The 18,729-nt window shown below is 47.5% G+C and overlaps 1 protein-coding gene across 1 annotated transcript; it reads right to left on the bottom strand.

Annotated features, from left to right (window-relative positions):
- Positions 1-9,249: 9,249 nt before the first annotated feature.
- On the bottom strand, positions 9,250-17,190 carry LOC105054313 (transcription factor bHLH94). Its single transcript, XM_073245749.1, has 3 exons — positions 16,665-17,190; positions 15,390-15,827; positions 9,250-9,615 (listed from the first exon to the last, which is right to left on the bottom strand). Exons 1-3 carry the CDS (start codon positions 17,055-17,057, stop codon positions 9,514-9,516), a joined length of 933 nt encoding a protein of 310 aa, XP_073101850.1. The 5' UTR covers positions 17,058-17,190; the 3' UTR covers positions 9,250-9,513.
- Between the last annotated feature and the right edge of the window lie 1,539 nt (positions 17,191-18,729).

The raw sequence follows: 18,729 nt of genomic DNA, 5'->3' as shown, positions 1-18,729 counted from the left end.
AGACCTTCGGCGTACTTCGAAAATATAAGATGAAGCTGAACCCGACTAAGTGTGCTTTCGGAGTGACATCGGGGAAGTTCCTGAGCTTCATGGTATCGGAGCGCGGGATTGAGGCCAACCCAGAGAAAATTCACGCCATCCAGGAGATGGCCACCCCGAAGTCGATAAAAGAGGTTCAGCGCCTTACAGGGAGGGTGGCAGCCCTGATCGCTTCATTGCGAGGTCGGTCGAACGGTGCTTACCCTTCTTCCAAATTCTCAAGCGGCCGAAGGTCTTCTGTTGGACCACTGAGTGCCAACAGGTGTTCAAAGAACTAAGGAGCTATTCTTGTACTTGACGGTCTCTCCTATGGCTCTCGCAGCAGTTCTCGTCAAGAAAGAAGCAAAAATTCAACGGCCGATCTACTACATCAGTCGCGCATTGAGAGACATCGAAACTAGGTACACTAAATTAGAGAAGCTAACTTACGCCCTGTTGATTGCAGTCCGGAGGCTCCGACCCTACTTTCAAGGACACACCGTAACGTTGCTCACCGAGCAGCCGATCAAGACGATCCTGCACCGGGCAGATGCCTCTGGGAGGATAGCGAAATGAGCGATCGTGCTCACAGAATTCGACATCAACTATCGACCCAGACCGACAGTGAAAGCCCAGATATTGGCGGACTTTATAGTAGAATGCACTATCTCGGAGGAAGCCGAACCTGAATAGGGTGAAATTGACGGTTTGGAGCCCCGACCGAACTCCTCCGAAGAAGAAGCAGCCCCCCCCGATTGCTTTTGGGCCCTCTACGTGGACGGATCCTCCAACATGTCGGGTGCAGGCGCGGGCCTGATCTTGATCAGTCCGGAGGGAATCGTCGTAGAGTACGCTCTGCGCTTCGAGTTCCCCGCAACTAATAATGGAGCGGAATACGAAGCTCTGATCGTAGGGTTGAGAATCGCCAAAGAATTGAGAGTAGATCGGCTCCAAGTTCACAGCGACTCCCAATTGGTAGTGGGACAAGTCAACGAAAACTACGAAGCGCGGGAGGACAGCATGGCTAAGTATCTTGAAAAGGTAAAAGAGCTCGTCCCCGCCTTTAGTAGCTTCCACATCAGGCAGATTCCAAGAATGAAAAATACCAGGGCCGATCTTCTCTCCAAGCTGGCTACGTTGGCTCCGGCTGAATTGCCCAAGGGTGTTCTCTTTAAAGTTCTAAAGTATCAAGTACGGAAGGATCGCGGCCCGTAATAAAAATTGATCATGAGCCCAGTTGGATCGACCCACTGGTGGCATATCTCAGGGACAGAGTTCTCCCTCATGATGCAAAAGAAGCTCGGAAGCTCAGAAATCAAGCCTCCCGGTACATCCTCTATGAGGACAAGCTGTACAAGAGATCATACTCTTTGCCCCTCTTAAAATGTCTCCGACCTTCGGAAGCTGACTATGCCTTGTGGGAGGTGCATGAGGAAATCTGTGGAAGCCATCTAGGGGCTAGATCCTTATCCCACAAGTTGCTCCGCCAAGGGTATTACTGGCCGACAATGTATCGTGACTCCATTGAATACGTCAGAAAGTATGACCGATGTCAGAGATATGCCAATGTCCAGAGACAGCCCGCCGCTGAGCTTACACCCTTGAGTGCCCCATGACCGTTTGCGCAATGGAGAATGGATATCCTTGGACCCTTTCCCGTGGCATCGGGGTAGAGGAAGTTTCTCCTGGTAGCAATTGACTATTTCATCAAGTGGGTCGAAGCCGAACCGCTGGCGAAAATCACAGAAGCTAAAGTGCAAGACTTCATCTGGAAGTCAATCGTTTGCAGGTTCGGCCTGCCGAGAACCCTAATTACTGATAACGGACGGTAATTTATGGGAGCGAGATTCGCCGAATTTTGTGAAGACCTAAACATCTCCCACAACTTCACATCGGTAGCCCATCCTCAGGCGAACGGTGAAGCCGAAGTGACCAACAGAACTCTGCTGCAAGGGATCAAGACAAGGCTCGAAAAGGCGAAGAGAATTTGGGCAGACGAACTTTACCATGTGTTGTGGGCGTACCGAACTACCCAAAGACTGCCCACGGGGGAGACCCCCTTCGCTCTAGCCTTCGACACGGAGACTGTTATCCCAATTGAACTCAAGCTCCCGTCGGCACGAGTCGTGGCATTCGACGAACATCACAATTCGCAAGGTCTTAAAGCCAACCTCGACTTGCTGGAAGAAAAGCGGGAGGCAGCTCAAATTCGGATGGCAGCCTACAGACAGAAAGTTGCCCGCTATTACAATTTTCGGGTCAAAAATAAAGTCTTTAGAGTGGGAGACCTAGTGCTTCGACGAGCCGCTGTCTCGCAACCTCAGGATCGAGGAAAGCTTGCCCCAAATTGGGAAGGCCAATACAAAGTCAAGGAAGTAGTCCGGCCCGAAACTTATTACCTCAAGGAGCTCAGAGGAGCAGACCTCCCGCGACCATGGAGCTCAAAAAATTTACGAATGTATTACCGGTAACTTCATTTTTAATAAAAATCTTATATCCACATGTCTTCTCTTTTGGCACGAGCCTATATCGACAGGACGATACCGTGTTAGGAACAGGAGGAGAACCTCGTCCTAACATGAGTCAAGTCGAAGGCCCGGTTATATTTAGACCGGATGGGGGGAGAAGCCCTGCAACGCCTATATGTACCCCCACAGCCATGTTAGGAACAGGAGGAGAACCTCATCCTAACATGAGCAAAGTCGAAGGCCCGGTTACATTTAGACTGGATGGGGGGAGAGGCCCTGCAACGCCCATATGTGCCCATACAGCCATGTTAGGAACAGGAGGAGAACCTCGTCCTAACATGAGCAAAATCGAAGGCCCGGTTACATTTAGACCGGATGGGGGGAGAGGCCCTGCAACGCCCATATGTGCCCCCACAGCCATGTTAGGAACAGGAGGAGAACCTCGTCTTAACATGAGTAAAGTCGAAGGTCCGGTTACACTTAGACTGGATGGGGGAAAAGGCCCTGCAACGCCCATATGTGCCCCCATAGCCACGTTAGGGACAGGAGGAGAACCTCGTCCTAACTTGAGCACAGTCGAAGGCCCGGTTACACTTAGACCGGATGGGGGGAGAGGCCCTGCAACGCCCATATATGCCCCCATAGCCCTGTTAGAGATAAGAGGAGGACCTCGTCCTAACCAGAGCTGAAACTGATTACGTCAGAAATAGGGAAAGAACCTCATCCTGACATCAATTAAGGTATGGTCATTCAAGATCGGATGGGAAAAAAGAAACCTTCCCAGCAACCCCTCCGCGCTCCCGCGACCCCATCAAGAGCAGGGGGACTAAGAGCAGGGAAAAAACCCTCACTCGAAAAAAAAAGAAAAAAAAAGAAAGGGAGAGGGGTTAAAAAGGAAAGCGACGAACTACATCAGCGACGACTGAAAAATAATTTACATTAAAAATACAGGGAACCTCGTCTCGGCGAGGATGGAGGTTCTCATCAAAATCTTCGGTCTCTAAAAGAGCTCTCAACACGGGCCAAGGATAAGACGGCTTCCTCAGGGCGACGAGAAGCTTAGACCTCCGAGCTCGAATTCTGAAAGGAGGTATCAAACTCGAGCGGTCCCGGACAAATCAGCGGCCACAAATAGAGAGACGGGTCAACGCGACGGCAATCGGGTACCTCCGAATGGTATCGATATCGAGCGAGACAAAAGTTGAAGGAAGATTGGTGAACGACAATTCAACACGTGAGTAAAAGAGGTAGCGAAAAATCCTCTTCTCATGTTATTTACTAAATATGCATTACAGAGCCCTTAAGGCTGAAGAAGAAAAGAAAAAGAGGAGGGGAATACAACAATAACAATAGCGAATGATAGAAGCTCAGCAGGCGATGATTTGACACAAAGTGCGGACAAGGTAACAAAATCTCCTTCTCATTCTCGATTAACAAGATGTACGTTACAAGACCCTGAGGGCCAAGAAAAAAAAAATTACTACAAGACTCGGAAGGAACACATTAGGGACCACTTCAAGCTTTCGACTTCTCCTTCTGGTTCCGTCCTTCTCGGTAGCATTTTTCAGTGCGTGTGATAAATCCCTCGGCTCTCACCCCCCGCCTCGTTCCGCTCCATCGTCGAAACCCCAGCCCTAGGGGGAAAAGGGGAGGATAAAATTCAAGGGGCAGCGATGACGACGGCAGCAGCGACGATGACCTACATCGGGAAGAACCGGAAGTACCCCGGAGGCCGCGATGGCGCTGGAGGCATGCACCACCACCGTGTGCTCCACGACAACCACCGTCCCCGCAACAAGTTCTACTGCCCCACCGTCAGCGCCGACCGCTTCTGGTCCCTCGGCCCCGACGACGTCAAGAATCCCGCCACAGCTTGTGACGACAACTCTGCCCCCTTGACCGGTGTCACCCAGTTCAACTACTCTGAAATTCTCGGGCAGAACGCGCTCACCGGTTGTTTCCGTTATTAAATCCCTGTTGTTGAAGGAATTCTCTCTTGAGCTTCCTTTGAGGCGGTGGGAACCCTCAGTGACAGTTCGACAGTTGGAGAATTCGTAGGCCGCTGTTTTCCCCCTCCTACTCCTCTTGATCCGTGGCATCCTCTCGAGGTTGGCCTCCGGGGCAGAAGCCCCGGCGGGAGAACCCCTCGAAGGGGCTCGGAAGACTGAAGGCGGCGGGGAGCCGGTGGAGATGGCGAAGACTGGTGCGAAGAGTGCTTAGAGTCAAAAAGGGCACCGATGGAGTGACTAAACTCTCAGGCAGAAGAAAGGTGTCAACTCTCAGGCGAAGTGAAGCCCCTGGAGGGAAGGAGGGGGCTTAAATAAGCGACGGGGCCTGGCGCAGTTATGGTGGCGGATATCCCTAATTCCACCAGCGTCCGGCACGTGTCCCACTCACCGTGACGTAGGGCTAGCTGCTAGCTGGACCATTATGGTGTGGCGCTTAGGACTACGCTTCGGGGGGAATTTCGAAAGGACTCTTCGGATCGCCCTAATCAAAAAAAGACTCCAGCACGCGCACATTGAATGCCAAGATTTCCAAGGGCGGTCGTGTGCGGAATTCAAGGAAATGACTTTGACTGTGAAAATTTTTCTGCACTTCCTTCGCTCGAAACTCGAACTCGAAAGTAGGGGGACTGGTGTTGGGTATAAAATCCCCCCACAGCCGAAGTTCATGTCAGGAGTGACCACTCAGGGATTTTACCAGCGTCCGACCTTCGATGACATCTCTCCGACGATCGTGCCTCAGCAGCATTCCCAAGTTCTGCCGATGGATAAACCCCCACCAGCGTCGATCAGATTCTTCACGACAGACGGACTCCTATGGGAGCCGGACTTCGCCGACTCCGACTGCAGAAAGATTTCGTCCGGACTCCTACGGGAGCCGGACTCCATCTCCGACCCCGACTGCAGGTAGACTTCGTCCGGACTCCTACGGGATCCGGACTTCGTCCCCGACTTCAATTGCAGGTAGACTTCGTCCCGACTCCTATGGGAGCCGGACTCCGTCCCCGACTCCGACTGCAGGAAGACTTCGTCCGGACTCCTACGGGAGCCGGACTCCGTCCCCGGCCCCGACTGCAGGAAGACTTCGTCCGGACTCCTATGGGAGCCGGACTTCGTCCTCGACTTCAATTACAGGTAGACTTCATCCGGACTCCTATGGGAGCCGGACTTCGTCCCCGACTCCGGCTGCAGGAAGACTTCGTCCGGACTCTTATGGGAGCCGGACTCCATCCCCGACTCTGACTGCAGGAAGACTTCGTCCGGACTCCTACGGGAGCCGGACTCCGTCCCCGGCCGCGACTACAGGAAGACTTCGTCCGGACTCCTATGGGAGCCGGACTTCGTCCTCGACTTCAATTGCAGGGAGACTTCGTTCGGACTCCTACGGGAGCCGGACTTCGTCCTCGACTTCAATTGCAGGTAGACTTCGTCCGGATCCTACGGGAGCCGGACTCTGTCCCTGACTCCAGCTGCTGGAAGACTTCGTCCGGACTCCTATGGGAGTCGGACTCTGTCCCCGACTGCAGGAAGACTTCGTCCGGACTCATACGGGAGCCGGACTCCGTCCCCGGCCCCGACTGCAGGAAGACTTCGTCCGGACTCCTACGGGAGCCGGACTTCATCCTCGACTTCAATTACAGGTAGACTTCGTCCGGACTCCTACGGGAGCCGGACTTCGTCCCCGACTTCAATTGCAGGTAGACTTCATCCGGACTCCTACGGGAGCCAGACTTCGTCCCCGACTCCGGCTGCAGGAAGACTTCGCCTAGACTCCTACGGGAGCCGAACTTCGTCCCCGACTCCGGCTGCAAGAAGACTTCGCTCGGACTCCTACGGGAGCCGGACTTCGTCCCCAACTCCGGCTGCAGGAAGACTTCGCCCGGACTCCTACGGGAGCCAGACTTCGTCCCCGACTTCAATTGCAGGTAGACTTCGCTCAGACTCCTACGGGAGCCGGACTTCGTCCCCGACTTCAATTGCAGGTGGGCTTCGTCCGAACTCCTACGGGAGCCAGACTTCGTCCCCAACTCCGGTTGCAGGAAGTCTTCGTCTGGACTCCTACGGAAATCGAACTTCGTCTATAGAAAGCCTCTGACTGGGCTCCTACCGCAGATGGCCCTCGCCTATAGTACTAACGCTCAAGGCACCCAACGGTAAACGGCCCGCCAGCAACATCCGAGCTCCTTTCAGATGGATAGCCACCTCTCTCCGCCAGGCACTTCAACCGAGCTTCGACCGACAGGCCTGGACTCCTTGACAGGCCACAGTAATGGTCATGACTCTGCTCCACCTCCTGCGACGGATTCTGCGCGGCTCCACCACTCTCCGCAACAGGCTCCACGTGGCAGGCCGCAGTAATGGCCACGACTCTGCTCCACTCCCTACGGCAGGATACTGCGCGGCTCCACCACTCCCTGGCGAGTCGCGACAACGGACGCCGCTCCACTCTCCGCAACAGATTCCACGTGGCGAGCCATGGTGACAGCCACGACTCCACCCCATTACTCTTCATAATAAACTCCTCCCGGCCCCGAGCGGCCCACTACTAGGCAGTTACAAACGTCGCTGTCAATCCGTTGCTCCCTCCGCCTATAAAAAGGGGGGGCCCCAGATACGTTATTCTCTAAGCTCTAATTTCTATCCCAAAACTCTGCTAAAATTTTCGTTCGAGCACTCCATTCTTATTGAGGCAGAGAACTGACTTGAGCATCGGAGGATCTTGCCGGAGCACCCCCAACTCCGGTTTAGACTTCCTTTGCAGGTCCCGGCGGTGACCGCGACTCCCTCGACTCCAGCTTCTCCGACGCAGACAGATTTTTGCACCAACATGTTATATTATTATACTATTAGATATTAGCATAATATAACATAATGTAACATACTATAATGTATAATATAATATATTATTATATATTATAATATAATAATATGTATATAATACTATAATAATATAATATATTTTATATATAATAATATATACTAATATAATATATTAAATTATACTATATTATTATATATAATAATATTATATAATATATATTATAATATTAATGTAAGATATTAATATAAGATATTATTATAATGTATTATAATAATATAATAATATATAATGATAAAATAATATATTATATTATATTATACTATTATATATAATAATATATAATAAAGAATATTATAGAAAATATGCATAGATATTAGCGATTTATGTAGGAAATTGGTAATGCAAAAAAATATGGATAATAGATTTTCGAGTCATTTTTCAATGTATAAAAAGAACATGAATAAATTATTTTTTTATCTAAATATTATTTAAAAAATATTTATTTTAAAAAATATTTATGTTTAGATAAATTTTTTACTAAGAACAGACCATAAAGGGTCAAGCATGGGGCTGACTTATATAGATGTTTATTTGATTTTCCAAACACCTACCTGTAAGACAACTGAGTTCTAGTACACTGAGCTGCAAGGATATGCCAAACTCTTCTCCCCAGCTGCCGGAAAGTGTTTTACGCGGGAGTGCCGTTAGTTGTATTAGCTTAATTCACGAATTCAAAAGAGCTTTCAGCCTATTGATGTATCCAAAATCCTCATTAACCATGAAACATGAAAAAAAGAAGCTGATATAAAACCGACGGAATTGGACTTGCTTTCGATGTATTTATCATGCTTTATCCTATTTGTTTTTGGGTTCAATCCAATATTACCTCCTTGTCTAATTCTTGCTTCGCAACTTTTAGATATCAAAGAGATCTTCCCCTTTTGATCATAGGTTGTGAAGCAAAAATGAAGAGTTAAATGAAAGGATGATAGAAAGAAAGAACAAAAATCATAATTTGTGCTGACCAAGAAATGATGTCAACATCAAATTCATGAAAGATTATTTGTAAGATGGCCCCATTAAGTCCCATATCAGTTATAAAGCTAATTCCTAGAATTGTAAACCCATGAGAGTATAAGTGCTCAGATGAACAATCTGCCTCGGAGGGAAGCACCCACGCCAATGTGGACAAAAACGGAAGTGAGATTATCGATGATATAAGAATCATATCCGGAAGGGCCTCTATTTAACTATTACTTTTGGTACCTAATATTTATACAATCAAAAGACATGAAGAATAAAAAAATCCTGCAATAATCAAGCTCCATATGAATATTAAATCACAATGAATATATTATAAGAGGACGAGAAATATCATGAATAAGAATTTGGTGGAATAAGTACTCTCTACTTGATTGATTACTTTCATGATTAAAATGAAAATTTGAAAGATGCACATAACCATGTATATATTTCTATATTTATTTATATATATGCATTTGCATGTATGCAGATAATTGGTTCGGTTTTTGGAATTAATTTTGAATATGAATAACCTAGAACCAAACCCCATCCAATAAAGCTTCAGACCTGATTTCAGAACCTGAACTCAACTAAATAGATAATTGGATTTCTTTTTCATACCCAAACCGTATAATTCGGTCTCCTCTATGTATAGCCCTAGTTTTACCTGCACAGTGAACCAGGCCTGAGACAGAGACAAAAAGAATCACAGTATGGCTACACTTTGAATTGGTTCAAGTTAGGCTCCAGATCTACAAATACACTAGTACTCAGCATAATGACTTCATAGGCTCCTTCAGCTTTTAACCTGCTAATCCGATGGGCAAAGTGAGTTGTGAAAAAAAATAAAAATTGATCCAAGCCCAAACAATGAAGCCTCTAATGTAAATCCAAGATCAAATGGAGTACTTAATGCACCTAAAACGTATTATCGATGGCATTGAAGAACAATAGGTTGGTGGTGCCGTTCATGAACTTAGGCCATCCATAAGGGATGGGCCCAACGTAGACATTATTCCAAGGCAATGCACCAAGCTTTACAAATCAAAAGGAGATCATCAGGTCAGAGGACTACAATACACATGATTACACCTGCACAGAAGTAGGAATTAGGTGAGCCCATCGCATTCCCCTAGAATTCTCAAACCCCAGGGATGGTCGCACTCCTCGCACCCCTTTATTGGCTTAGGGCAGTCATCTCTGCTTCCATCAAGGAGAGCATGTGGTGAACTGCAGCGGCGATGTCGTCAACCGTGGTCAGATTGCAACCCTCCTCAACCTGCAGTCATCACCACATAATTATAAATTACTTATGTAATAATCTATTTCATAAAAACAAATGTATACATGTACATATGCAGGCATTGAAAATTAAACTAGTTACCCTATCTTAGCAAGGCATCTGCCTTGTGTCATTAGCGAACAATTACCATCAAAAATATTTTCGTTTAGATAAATAAAGAATCGGAGCATAATTTTTCCCTTTGATTTTTGTAACAGAGAGATAATGCATGTGTATCTAGGGCTGTCAATAGGCCAAGCAAGCCCAAATGGTTGAAGACCGGAGCCGACAAAGAAACGGGCTCAGGCCAAAATTTCAGGCCCTATGGCACCACAAATCAGAAGGCCCAATAAGGCCCGGTCCGGCCTTAGGCCTGGTTCGGCCTGGGCCTGAGATCCCAAACGCCAGGGCCTGAGCCGGAATGCTTGGTTCTAGTGTATGAACAATCAAAAATGGTGGGTGACATGTACTGCATTTTTTTTCTTTTTTTTTTGTTTCTAGGTGCTAAGAAGGTTTATATATATCCATAGTCCCATGCTTATTAAGTTACATTGTATGGAAAAGTGAAGATGTTCCGACGACCATAAACTTATCCCGAGAACGATTCAGAAAGAAATAAAATGGATATCTCCTAACAATGTGGAGCCAGTCATGCAGGGGGTATGAGTTTAATTTAGTGCGGATGTATATCAAATCAAAGACAAAATAACTATGGCACTAATTATTGCTAATAATAAAGATTAAAGGATAAGTAATTTTCAATAAAGATTTTTTTAGGATTTGACGCCTCGAGATTCAGCCCATATTGAGCCCACAGCGAGGTTCGCGGCGAAAAACAAAGTCCAACGAGACCAAGATCACCCCAAACGGAGCTCGGATGGAGGAGATACGAGCTTTTAAAGTCGGCACGAGATCCGAGGCAGTGGAGGACCGCTGGCAGCCAGCGGCGGTGCGCGGTCCAAGCGGGGCCAACGCGCGGGATGCGCGACCCAGGCTCGCGGCCCAGGCGGACAGGTGGGCCTGCGCGCGGGCCCGCCCAAGCCCAAGCGCCTTGCCTGGGCCCTGTACCACGATCCACCATGGATCGAGCGTGGGTATTTCCAATGCGTTTCTCATAGTTCACGGTACTATTCCATGGACCGATCGCGATCGGACGGCTTAGAAAGTTTCCAGTCTTGATCCGACGGTTCAGAGGCTTGATTTGGCTTGTTTAGGAGATCTAAATCTAATCTAATTAGGTTTAAACCTTGTTCAAGGCCTTTAAAAGGCCTATGCCTCAACAGAGAGGCGCGGGTGATTCGGTTTTTTGCAGAGGACGCCGTGTGGAACTCGAGAAGGGAAGGAGAGAGGCGTGAGGCCGCTGAGAGAGAAGGAGCAGAGCTCCTAGACAGCAGATGCCGGTCACTTCAGGGGTTCAGGAGTCTTCCAAAAGAGAGAGAGCTTTTGAGAGAAGAACTTCAGGTGAGAGAAAAATTGGGTATACAAAGGTTGAGGGTGAGGTTTCCTCTTGTAAAATTTTTTTTTCATAGTGAAGTTTGCATGCCCTATGGAGGCAAGCCCTTTTGTGGCTGATCCACGTATTTTGATTGTTTTATTTTATTTTTTCTTTCTTCCTGCTGCATCGTATGGTACTGAAAAGGTTTTGGGAGATGGTATCCTGGCCAGACATCCACCCAACAAGTGGTATCAGAGCAAGACGGTACAAAGACGCAGATTGCAGTGGTGGTGAGCAAGACTGAAGATGGAGAAAACAGGAATAATCAAGATGGAGATCAACAAGTTCGATGGTAAGGGCAATTTCTCTTTGTTGCAGGCAAGGATGAAGGAGGTGCTCATCCAACAAGGGTTGATCGATGCTCTCTTGTGCGATGAAAAGTCGACCATCATGGAAGTGCGGGATTGGAAACAGCTACAGATGCAGGCGGTAAGCACCATTCGCATGTATCTGATGGATGAGGTGGTGATCCATGTGCTAAGTGAGACTTCCTCGATGGTGCTGTGGTCGAAACTCGAGGAGTTGTACATGACGAAGTCTCTCACCAACACTCTTTTCCTCTGGAGGCAGTTCTACCAACTGTGGATGATTGAGAGACAGAGCGTGTAGGAGCATCTGAGCCACTTCCAGAAAATCCTCACCGATATCCTCAGCATTGGTGAGAATGTTGAGGAGAAGACCAGGATGCTAGTTTTGCTGGCGTCGCTTCCCCCTTCGTACGAGTCCTTGGTGACTGCTCTTCTAGTGGGGAAGAGCACTATCAAGATGGACAAGGTCACTGCGGCGATATTCCAGAATGAGATTCTCAGGAGGGAGAACTCAGCTTCGAGCTCAGATGGCGGTAGCTCAGCTTTGGTGGCTTCTGGAGGAGCAGGAGGCGATAGACGGAGCGACAAGAGATCGCAATGAGGGTGGTTCAGGTCCAGGAGGGACTTGAGTAAAACCAGGTGTTACCGGTGTGAAGAGTTGGGACATCTAGCCAGAGATTGCCCTCAACTCAAAAATCAGACGGTGGCTGCTGTAGCGACAGCCGGCAGCGATTCAGATGGAGATGTCCTGGAGATATCTGACGAGGTATCTACTTCTTTCCAGCAATGGATATTAGATTATGTATGCCCCTATCATGTATGTTGCAGAGAGGAGCAGTTTGACTTCCTGGAGAACAGTGAGGGCACTGTATATCTGCCGGATGGATCAAGCTGTGCGATCAGAGGCATCGGGATGGTCAGCTGGAGGACACATGACGGTGTAGTGAAAAAATTGGAGGAGGTCTGATACATACCCAATTTCAGATAGAATCTTATCTCACTTAGCAGACTGGATTCGAGAGGCTACAGGATGATAGTTGGTGGAGAAATTCTGAGGGTGCTACACGGCGATAGGATTGTGCTGGAGGGGAAGAAGGAGAGTAGAGGACATTATTACTTGGCGGGGAGCCCAGTGCGAGGTGGAGTTTCGGGAGCCAGGTGGAGTCCAGAGCGAGGTAGAGCTCCAGGAGGCGGATCGGGCACGAGATAAGAGACTCGAGAGGACGAGAGGCAACATCGCAAGGTGAGATTCCTATTACTGCAAAACGATACCACGAGCAGGTCTCAGGTCAGGAGGAGCACCGCATACGACGGAGATGGGATCGAGCAGCCTGGCTTGACTCCTATGTTTGCCCATCTATGATCAGCAGGCGATTGTCCAAGGGCATGGGGGCGAGGAGATCCAGAAGCTCTCGGAGTTTGAAGGAGGCCGAATATCGAGTCGAGGTGGAGATTGTTATGATTTGACGTCTCGAGATTCAGCTCACATTGAGCCCACGATGAGGTTCGTTGCGAAAAATGGAGTCCAACGAGATCAAGATCATCCCAGACGGAGCTCGAATGGAGGAGATACAAGCTTTTGAAATCGGCACGAGACCCGAAGCGGTGGAGGACCGTCGGCGGCCGGCGGCGGTGCGGCCACAGGCGGCGGCGTGCGGCCCAGGTAAGGCCAATGCGCGGGACGCGGGACCCAGGCGCACGGCCTGGACGGGTGGGCGGCCCAGCCGTGCGCGCGGCCTAGCCGTGCGCACGGCCCAGGCGGGCGCGCGGCCCAGCCGGGAGTGTGGCCCAGCCCGTGCACGGGTGCGGTCCTGGCCTGCATTCACGGGCCGACCCAGGCCCAGGCGCCTTGCCTGGGCCCTGTACCCCGATCCATCGTGGACCGAGCGGTCCATGGCGGACCGCATGGGTGTTTTCCATGCATTTCTTGCGGTCCATGGCACTATTCCATGGACCGATCGCGATCGGACGGTCCAAGGAGTTTTCGATCTTGATCTGACGGTTCAGGAGCTTGATTGGCTTGTTTAGGAGATCTAAACGTAATCTAATTAGGTTTAAACCTTGTTTAAGACCTTTAAAAGGCCTGTGCCTCAACAGAGAGGCACGGATGATTCGATTTTTTTGCAGAGGATGCCGCACGAAATTTTAGAAGGGAAGGAGAGAGGCGTGAGGCCGCTGAGAGAGAAGGAGCAGGGCTCCTGAACAGCGGACGTCGGTCATTTCAGGATTTCAGGGGGTCTTCCAAGAGAGAGAGAGCTTTTGAAAGGAGAACTTCAGGTGAGAGAGAAATTGGGTATATAAAGGTTGAGGGTAAGGTCTCTTCTTGTAAATTTTTTTTTTATAGTGAAGTTTGAATGTCCCGTGGGGGCAAATCTTTTTGTTGCTGATCCACGTATTTTGATTGTTTTATTTTGTTTATTCTTTCTTCCTGCTGCATCGTGTGGTACTGAAAAAATTTTGAGATGTGGTATCCTGATCAAATATCCATCCAACAGATTTATTTTTCAAGAATAACTAAGCAACGAGATTACTCTTGTCAGGACCCCACGTATGGCAGATATTGTCGAGGAACTCTCGTATTATTCTTTTCATTTTGTGTGTGTGCTACTGTGCTGGCATGTGCGCGCGCGTGGGTGATGTGCATATGCTTGTTTGCATTCGTGCGTGTGTGCATGTGTGTGTGTGAGGGGGAGAGAGAGAGAGAGAGAGAGAGAGAGAGAGAGGGGGGGGGGAGGGAGCAGAGAGAATATGCTACCTAAAAACAAAGTTCTACTAATTAAAAAACAAATTTGCAATATAATCTTTGAAGAGTTACTTATCTACCAAACTTAGTGTAAACTATCATTCATCCTTTGAGAATAGACATAGTTCTGCAACATTAGACAGGTGTCTGGTACCTAGCCTTTAGATTGGTATGACCTTTTCTGTTAAGTTTAATGTCAAGAATATTTTCGAAAAGGATGCCGTTGGGTTAAATCAAGTGACCATTAAAACCACTGCTACATCTCGAATGGAATATGTCAGATACGTAACCGGCCAAACAAGTTTGAAGGAGGACAGTTATGATGTATTTCCGAAAACTGTTGTCTTAATTCAAATCTACGTAATATCTATGATGGGCCCTAACGTAGCAATCAAATCAGAAAAGAGAGAGCCTTTTTCGACAAAAACAACAGGGCATCCATAGATGATGCATCCTGATAACAGGAATAAAACAAGCGACGTTCTTTTCCCCCTCATCCTTCCAAAAGATGGAGCAGACTTTGAATGAATGAGACATTATGGAGAGAGAGAAGATGCAAATGCTTAAAAGGGCAAAAATCTATGGGTAAGGTTGCAGCCCAATTAATATCCCTCCTTGGGGTGATCCTGCACGTATGATCTGATTGGGTGACCAGAGTAAGCTACGAACAAAACTGCTATAATTTACCTTGAGATTATTCTGCCAAAAAAAATTGATAATTCACCTTGAGGTTATGGAAAGGCTTTGGAACTCTCAACTCCCAAAGAATCCAGAGCAGTGGACAACACCCCTCTCTTTTTTCCCAGTAGATGTAAACTTGGGCCACCACACCGAGTAATCCTTTTCGGTTTCAAAATCAGACAGAAGAATAGTATTTTCTAATAAGATAGTACATGCGAGTCCACTTTAGCGTCACCGAAGAACAATTGCCTGCGAACGGAAAAAGGCAAGCGCAGGGGAATATCTGGCACTTCCCAACTATCGAAGTAACGTTGATCTGGCTCCCTCATCACCCACTCAACGACGGGCCCACAGGATTACCTCACAAACTCACATGGATACCAGTGCAAACTTTTTTTTTTTTTTTTTTGATAAAGGATGCCAGTGTGCAAACTTTGTTGCAAATTGATACTAGAAATGGCATACATCTATATATATATATATACATATACACACACATAAGAATATGTACAAAGACTCGTGAGAAGATAATGGGCGCGCGTACCTTGGCACTGAGGGAGTAGAGCACCATGGAGTCCATGGTGGTGACGTTGAGGTGCAGAATGGTGAGCCTGAGGCTCTGAAGCCCGGCCACCATCTTGAGGAGCTGTCTTGGCCTTGTAGGTGAAAGAATCCGAAGATTTGCATGTGTTTCGGTCAAGGTGACCTCGATATCGGCCACCGCCGACCGGTTCTCCGGTGGAGGGCAGTCCCGGGGTGCATGGCGCCAGATGTATTGTGGGTAGGCGAAGAACTGAGCAAAGGGAGGGGAATCGGTCTCATCAGTGCTGCTGCCGGTGCTCCGTGTCTCGATGCCCGGCGTTTTCTCTGCCTTGCTCTTATGTTGCCGGAGTGTTCTCTTCTGGACTTCAAGGGACTGGAGGAGTTGCTCGAGCTCCTTCACAAAATCGATGGCTCCACCCACAACGGACGCTTGGTCACCCTACACAGCAGTACCAGCATCTCATGAGCTGATAAGTGGAGTCCTTTCAACTCAATGCTCTTTTACACCAGTTACATGAAAGGAGAACTATTAGCAGAAACTAGGTGCTAAAGAAGGGAGAATGTAATAGTGTCACCATGCGCCCATAAAGGAGGTGGTATGGTAAAAGAATATAGTTATAAAGGGAGTTGCCTTTTTTTTTTTTTTTTTTTTGTATAAAAAAAAGGGAGTTGTCTTTTTACCTACCTCTGCAACATGGCATACTTTCTACAGACTTTATTTAAGCGTATGAGAAGAACATACAAACAGAATTAATGAAGACCAAGTAATCATGGAAATAATAGAGGAAGAGCATGATTGTAGATAGAAACCAAAGACACATAATCATTAAAGAGCGTCTCTTAGAAAAGAATTGTTCTCTAGGTCAGAATGAAGATAATAAATATTTTAATAATTGCTTCTTGCGACATAACCGTTCGCACAAAAAGAAAAGAAAAGAAAAGAAACAAAAAACTTCGGCTAACCATCAAAGGGGGCTTCTTGAGAGAATTAATTTATGGGGACAAGAGGGGTGGCAGTGGGTCGTTCCAATCATGTGCTCTTTTAACATTTAAAAAGAGGACCCATTGATGAAGGGAGAAGAACGTAATATAAAACCAACTACATGGAAGTGTATAGAAGGGCTGAGAAACCAACTCCAAAGCTTCTGCATCCCTTTTACAACGCTAAGAGCATCTTTATTCCTTCATTCCAGCATTTATATGCGAACCAGCTAAGAGAATTCTTGTCAAGCAAAGAAGAAAGAAGGGAGCTAAGAGTTTGGGTTGAGGGCCAAACCTTTTGGACGTAGGACTCTGGCATTAGGGACCGCAGCACGGCGAGGTGCTCGTTCATCTGGCGACGGCGGTTGCGCTCGACGGCAATGTGGGTCATCCGCTGGCTCTCCGCCTCCTCCTTATTCTTGCAGCTCCTCGGCCGCCTCCGCCGCTTCCTCCTTCCCTGCCCTGCCGCCGTGCTAGGCCTCGAGTCCGGGGCCACCGCTAAGCCCCCTAACATCGCCGGCATCGAGTGACCGACCCCCAACGAGCTCAATCCATCACCACCTCCACCATTGTCGAAGAGGAGGCTGGAGCATGAGGAAGCGTCAGGGTGGTGGAGTGGAGTTGCAGAGATGGTATCATAGACGAGAAAAGTAGGGAGCGCCTTGGAAGCCAGTGCTTCTCGAGTCATGCTGATCTCCTTCTAGTGTTGGTGTTTCTGTGCGTTTGTTAGCGCTGTGTGCACCACTTTTCACCCTAGCTTTCTATATATTTCTTTTTTTTTTTTTTTTGTTTTGACAATTACTCTCTTGGACTCCATCACCCAGGCTCAAGAAAGCTCCCATGGATCACATAACACTACAAACCATTTGACACCAAAACCCACTTTTCTTCGAGAGAGTGGGGAGAGAGAGCTGGAGAGGTGATGAAATGGAGATGGATGAAAAGGTTACACGTGAGGCGTCAGAAAACGGAAGTGCTTTTCTGCTTCAAAATAGTGAGAGGAAAAGAAAAAAAAAAAAAAAAAAAGGGAGTAGCCTCCCCTCTTCCTTGGTTTCGCACATCCGTAGATGCCGTCAGATGGCTGCAACCCATTGCCTTGCGCTGAGGTGGGGGCCCACGCGGAGCAAACAAAGCAAGCTGGCAATTGGCCATATAATCGCCACAGTGAAATCCTCACGAGGACCAAGTAGTGGGGCTAAAAGGGCACATGGGCAGAGGGGGATGACTCGAACAGTCACGCAACCATCTCCTTATACCAACCTGTACTTTTGGATCTCAAAGGCAACGATCAATATGTCCGCAGGCGGGAAATAATAAATGGCACCTAAGCTTTGAACCATTTGATAGCCATGCCAGATCGCAAGAGTGCAATTTTGAAGTGCCCTTGGGTTCTATTTCTACCAGTCGCTACTTACCCAAAGCCCGATGCAACGATAAGTTTAACCAACGTGGATTCAGCTTTTGTTGTTTCTGAAGGTAAATGGGGGAAGAGGCTCGTGTGGGAGTAAATATTCATTACAACAGTGGTGTCACGTTAAATTTATAATAAATTAATTAAAAATCAAAAATTGATAAAACAAACAATGTGAAGATATCATCAAAAAAAAATTGATGAAATATATGATAAACAATAAAATATAAATATTTTCATTAATTTGTTATAAATTTTTGACCTAGTCAGTGGATGATGCGCATGCAGTTACTAATTAGAATAATGAAAGTACTAACCCAAAACCCAACGCAAGGCCTACTTTTAAGTGCCCCTTGTTTTTTTGGTACATTTACTTTGAAGCGTTTAAGCATCCAGCCAGCTTTAGTCCTAATGATTATACAATGAGCATGTACTCACGAATACTTGGGCGTCGGAAGAAGGTTTCTGGTGCCTTCTCCATTCCAGCAAGTGGAGTTTTTGAGGCTTTCGAATCCCGATTCCGATAAAAACTAGTTCGCTGTGTCATGTGTAGTTTCCAAGGCGTCTGCTTGTTTGAGAGAGAGATTGAATAATGAGATTGAGCAAACGTTCAGAGAACAAAGATTAGAAGAGGAGAAAGGTGATAGAGATGAGTGAGAAAGATGACAAACATTGGCCATGGGCGACTTTGTTTCCTTTATATTGTGCTTAGGAGTTAGGAGGTCTGATGGCCGTAAAAGACCTGCAGGAAAAGGCCTTGGACCATGGTCCAACTTGTCAGAGAATCCATGTGACCCTATCTCGAGAACCACGTCAATGAGAGGTGCAATCATCTACAATCAGGATTCATCACTCCTCTCTCTCTCTCTCTCTATATATATATGTATATAGAAAAGTAAAACCATATGCTGCATGTTAATGTGCACCTTGGAGGAGCATGGTTAGAGGC

This window comes from Elaeis guineensis, chromosome 11 (assembly GCF_000442705.2).
Source record: "Elaeis guineensis isolate ETL-2024a chromosome 11, EG11, whole genome shotgun sequence".
NCBI classification, from domain to species: domain Eukaryota; kingdom Viridiplantae; phylum Streptophyta; class Magnoliopsida; order Arecales; family Arecaceae; genus Elaeis; species Elaeis guineensis.
Note: the sequence above shows the minus strand (reverse complement) of the source record. Positions and strands in the feature narration are given on the sequence as shown.

What these genes read in the sequence shown, in the direction of transcription:
- LOC105054313 (XM_073245749.1), bottom strand. Translation starts at nt 17,057, where the DNA reads ATGACTCGAGAAGCACTGGCTTCCAAGGCGCTCCCTACTTTTCTCGTC. An exon ending in CAGAGTCCTACGTCCAAAAG is followed by an intron (nt 15,828 to 16,664) that starts GTTTGGCCCTCA and finishes ACTGCTGTGTAG; the next exon opens with GGTGACCAAGCGTCCGTTGT. An exon ending in TCTACTCCCTCAGTGCCAAG is followed by an intron (nt 9,616 to 15,389) that starts GTACGCGCGCCC and finishes TGATGACTGCAG; the next exon opens with GTTGAGGAGGGTTGCAATCT.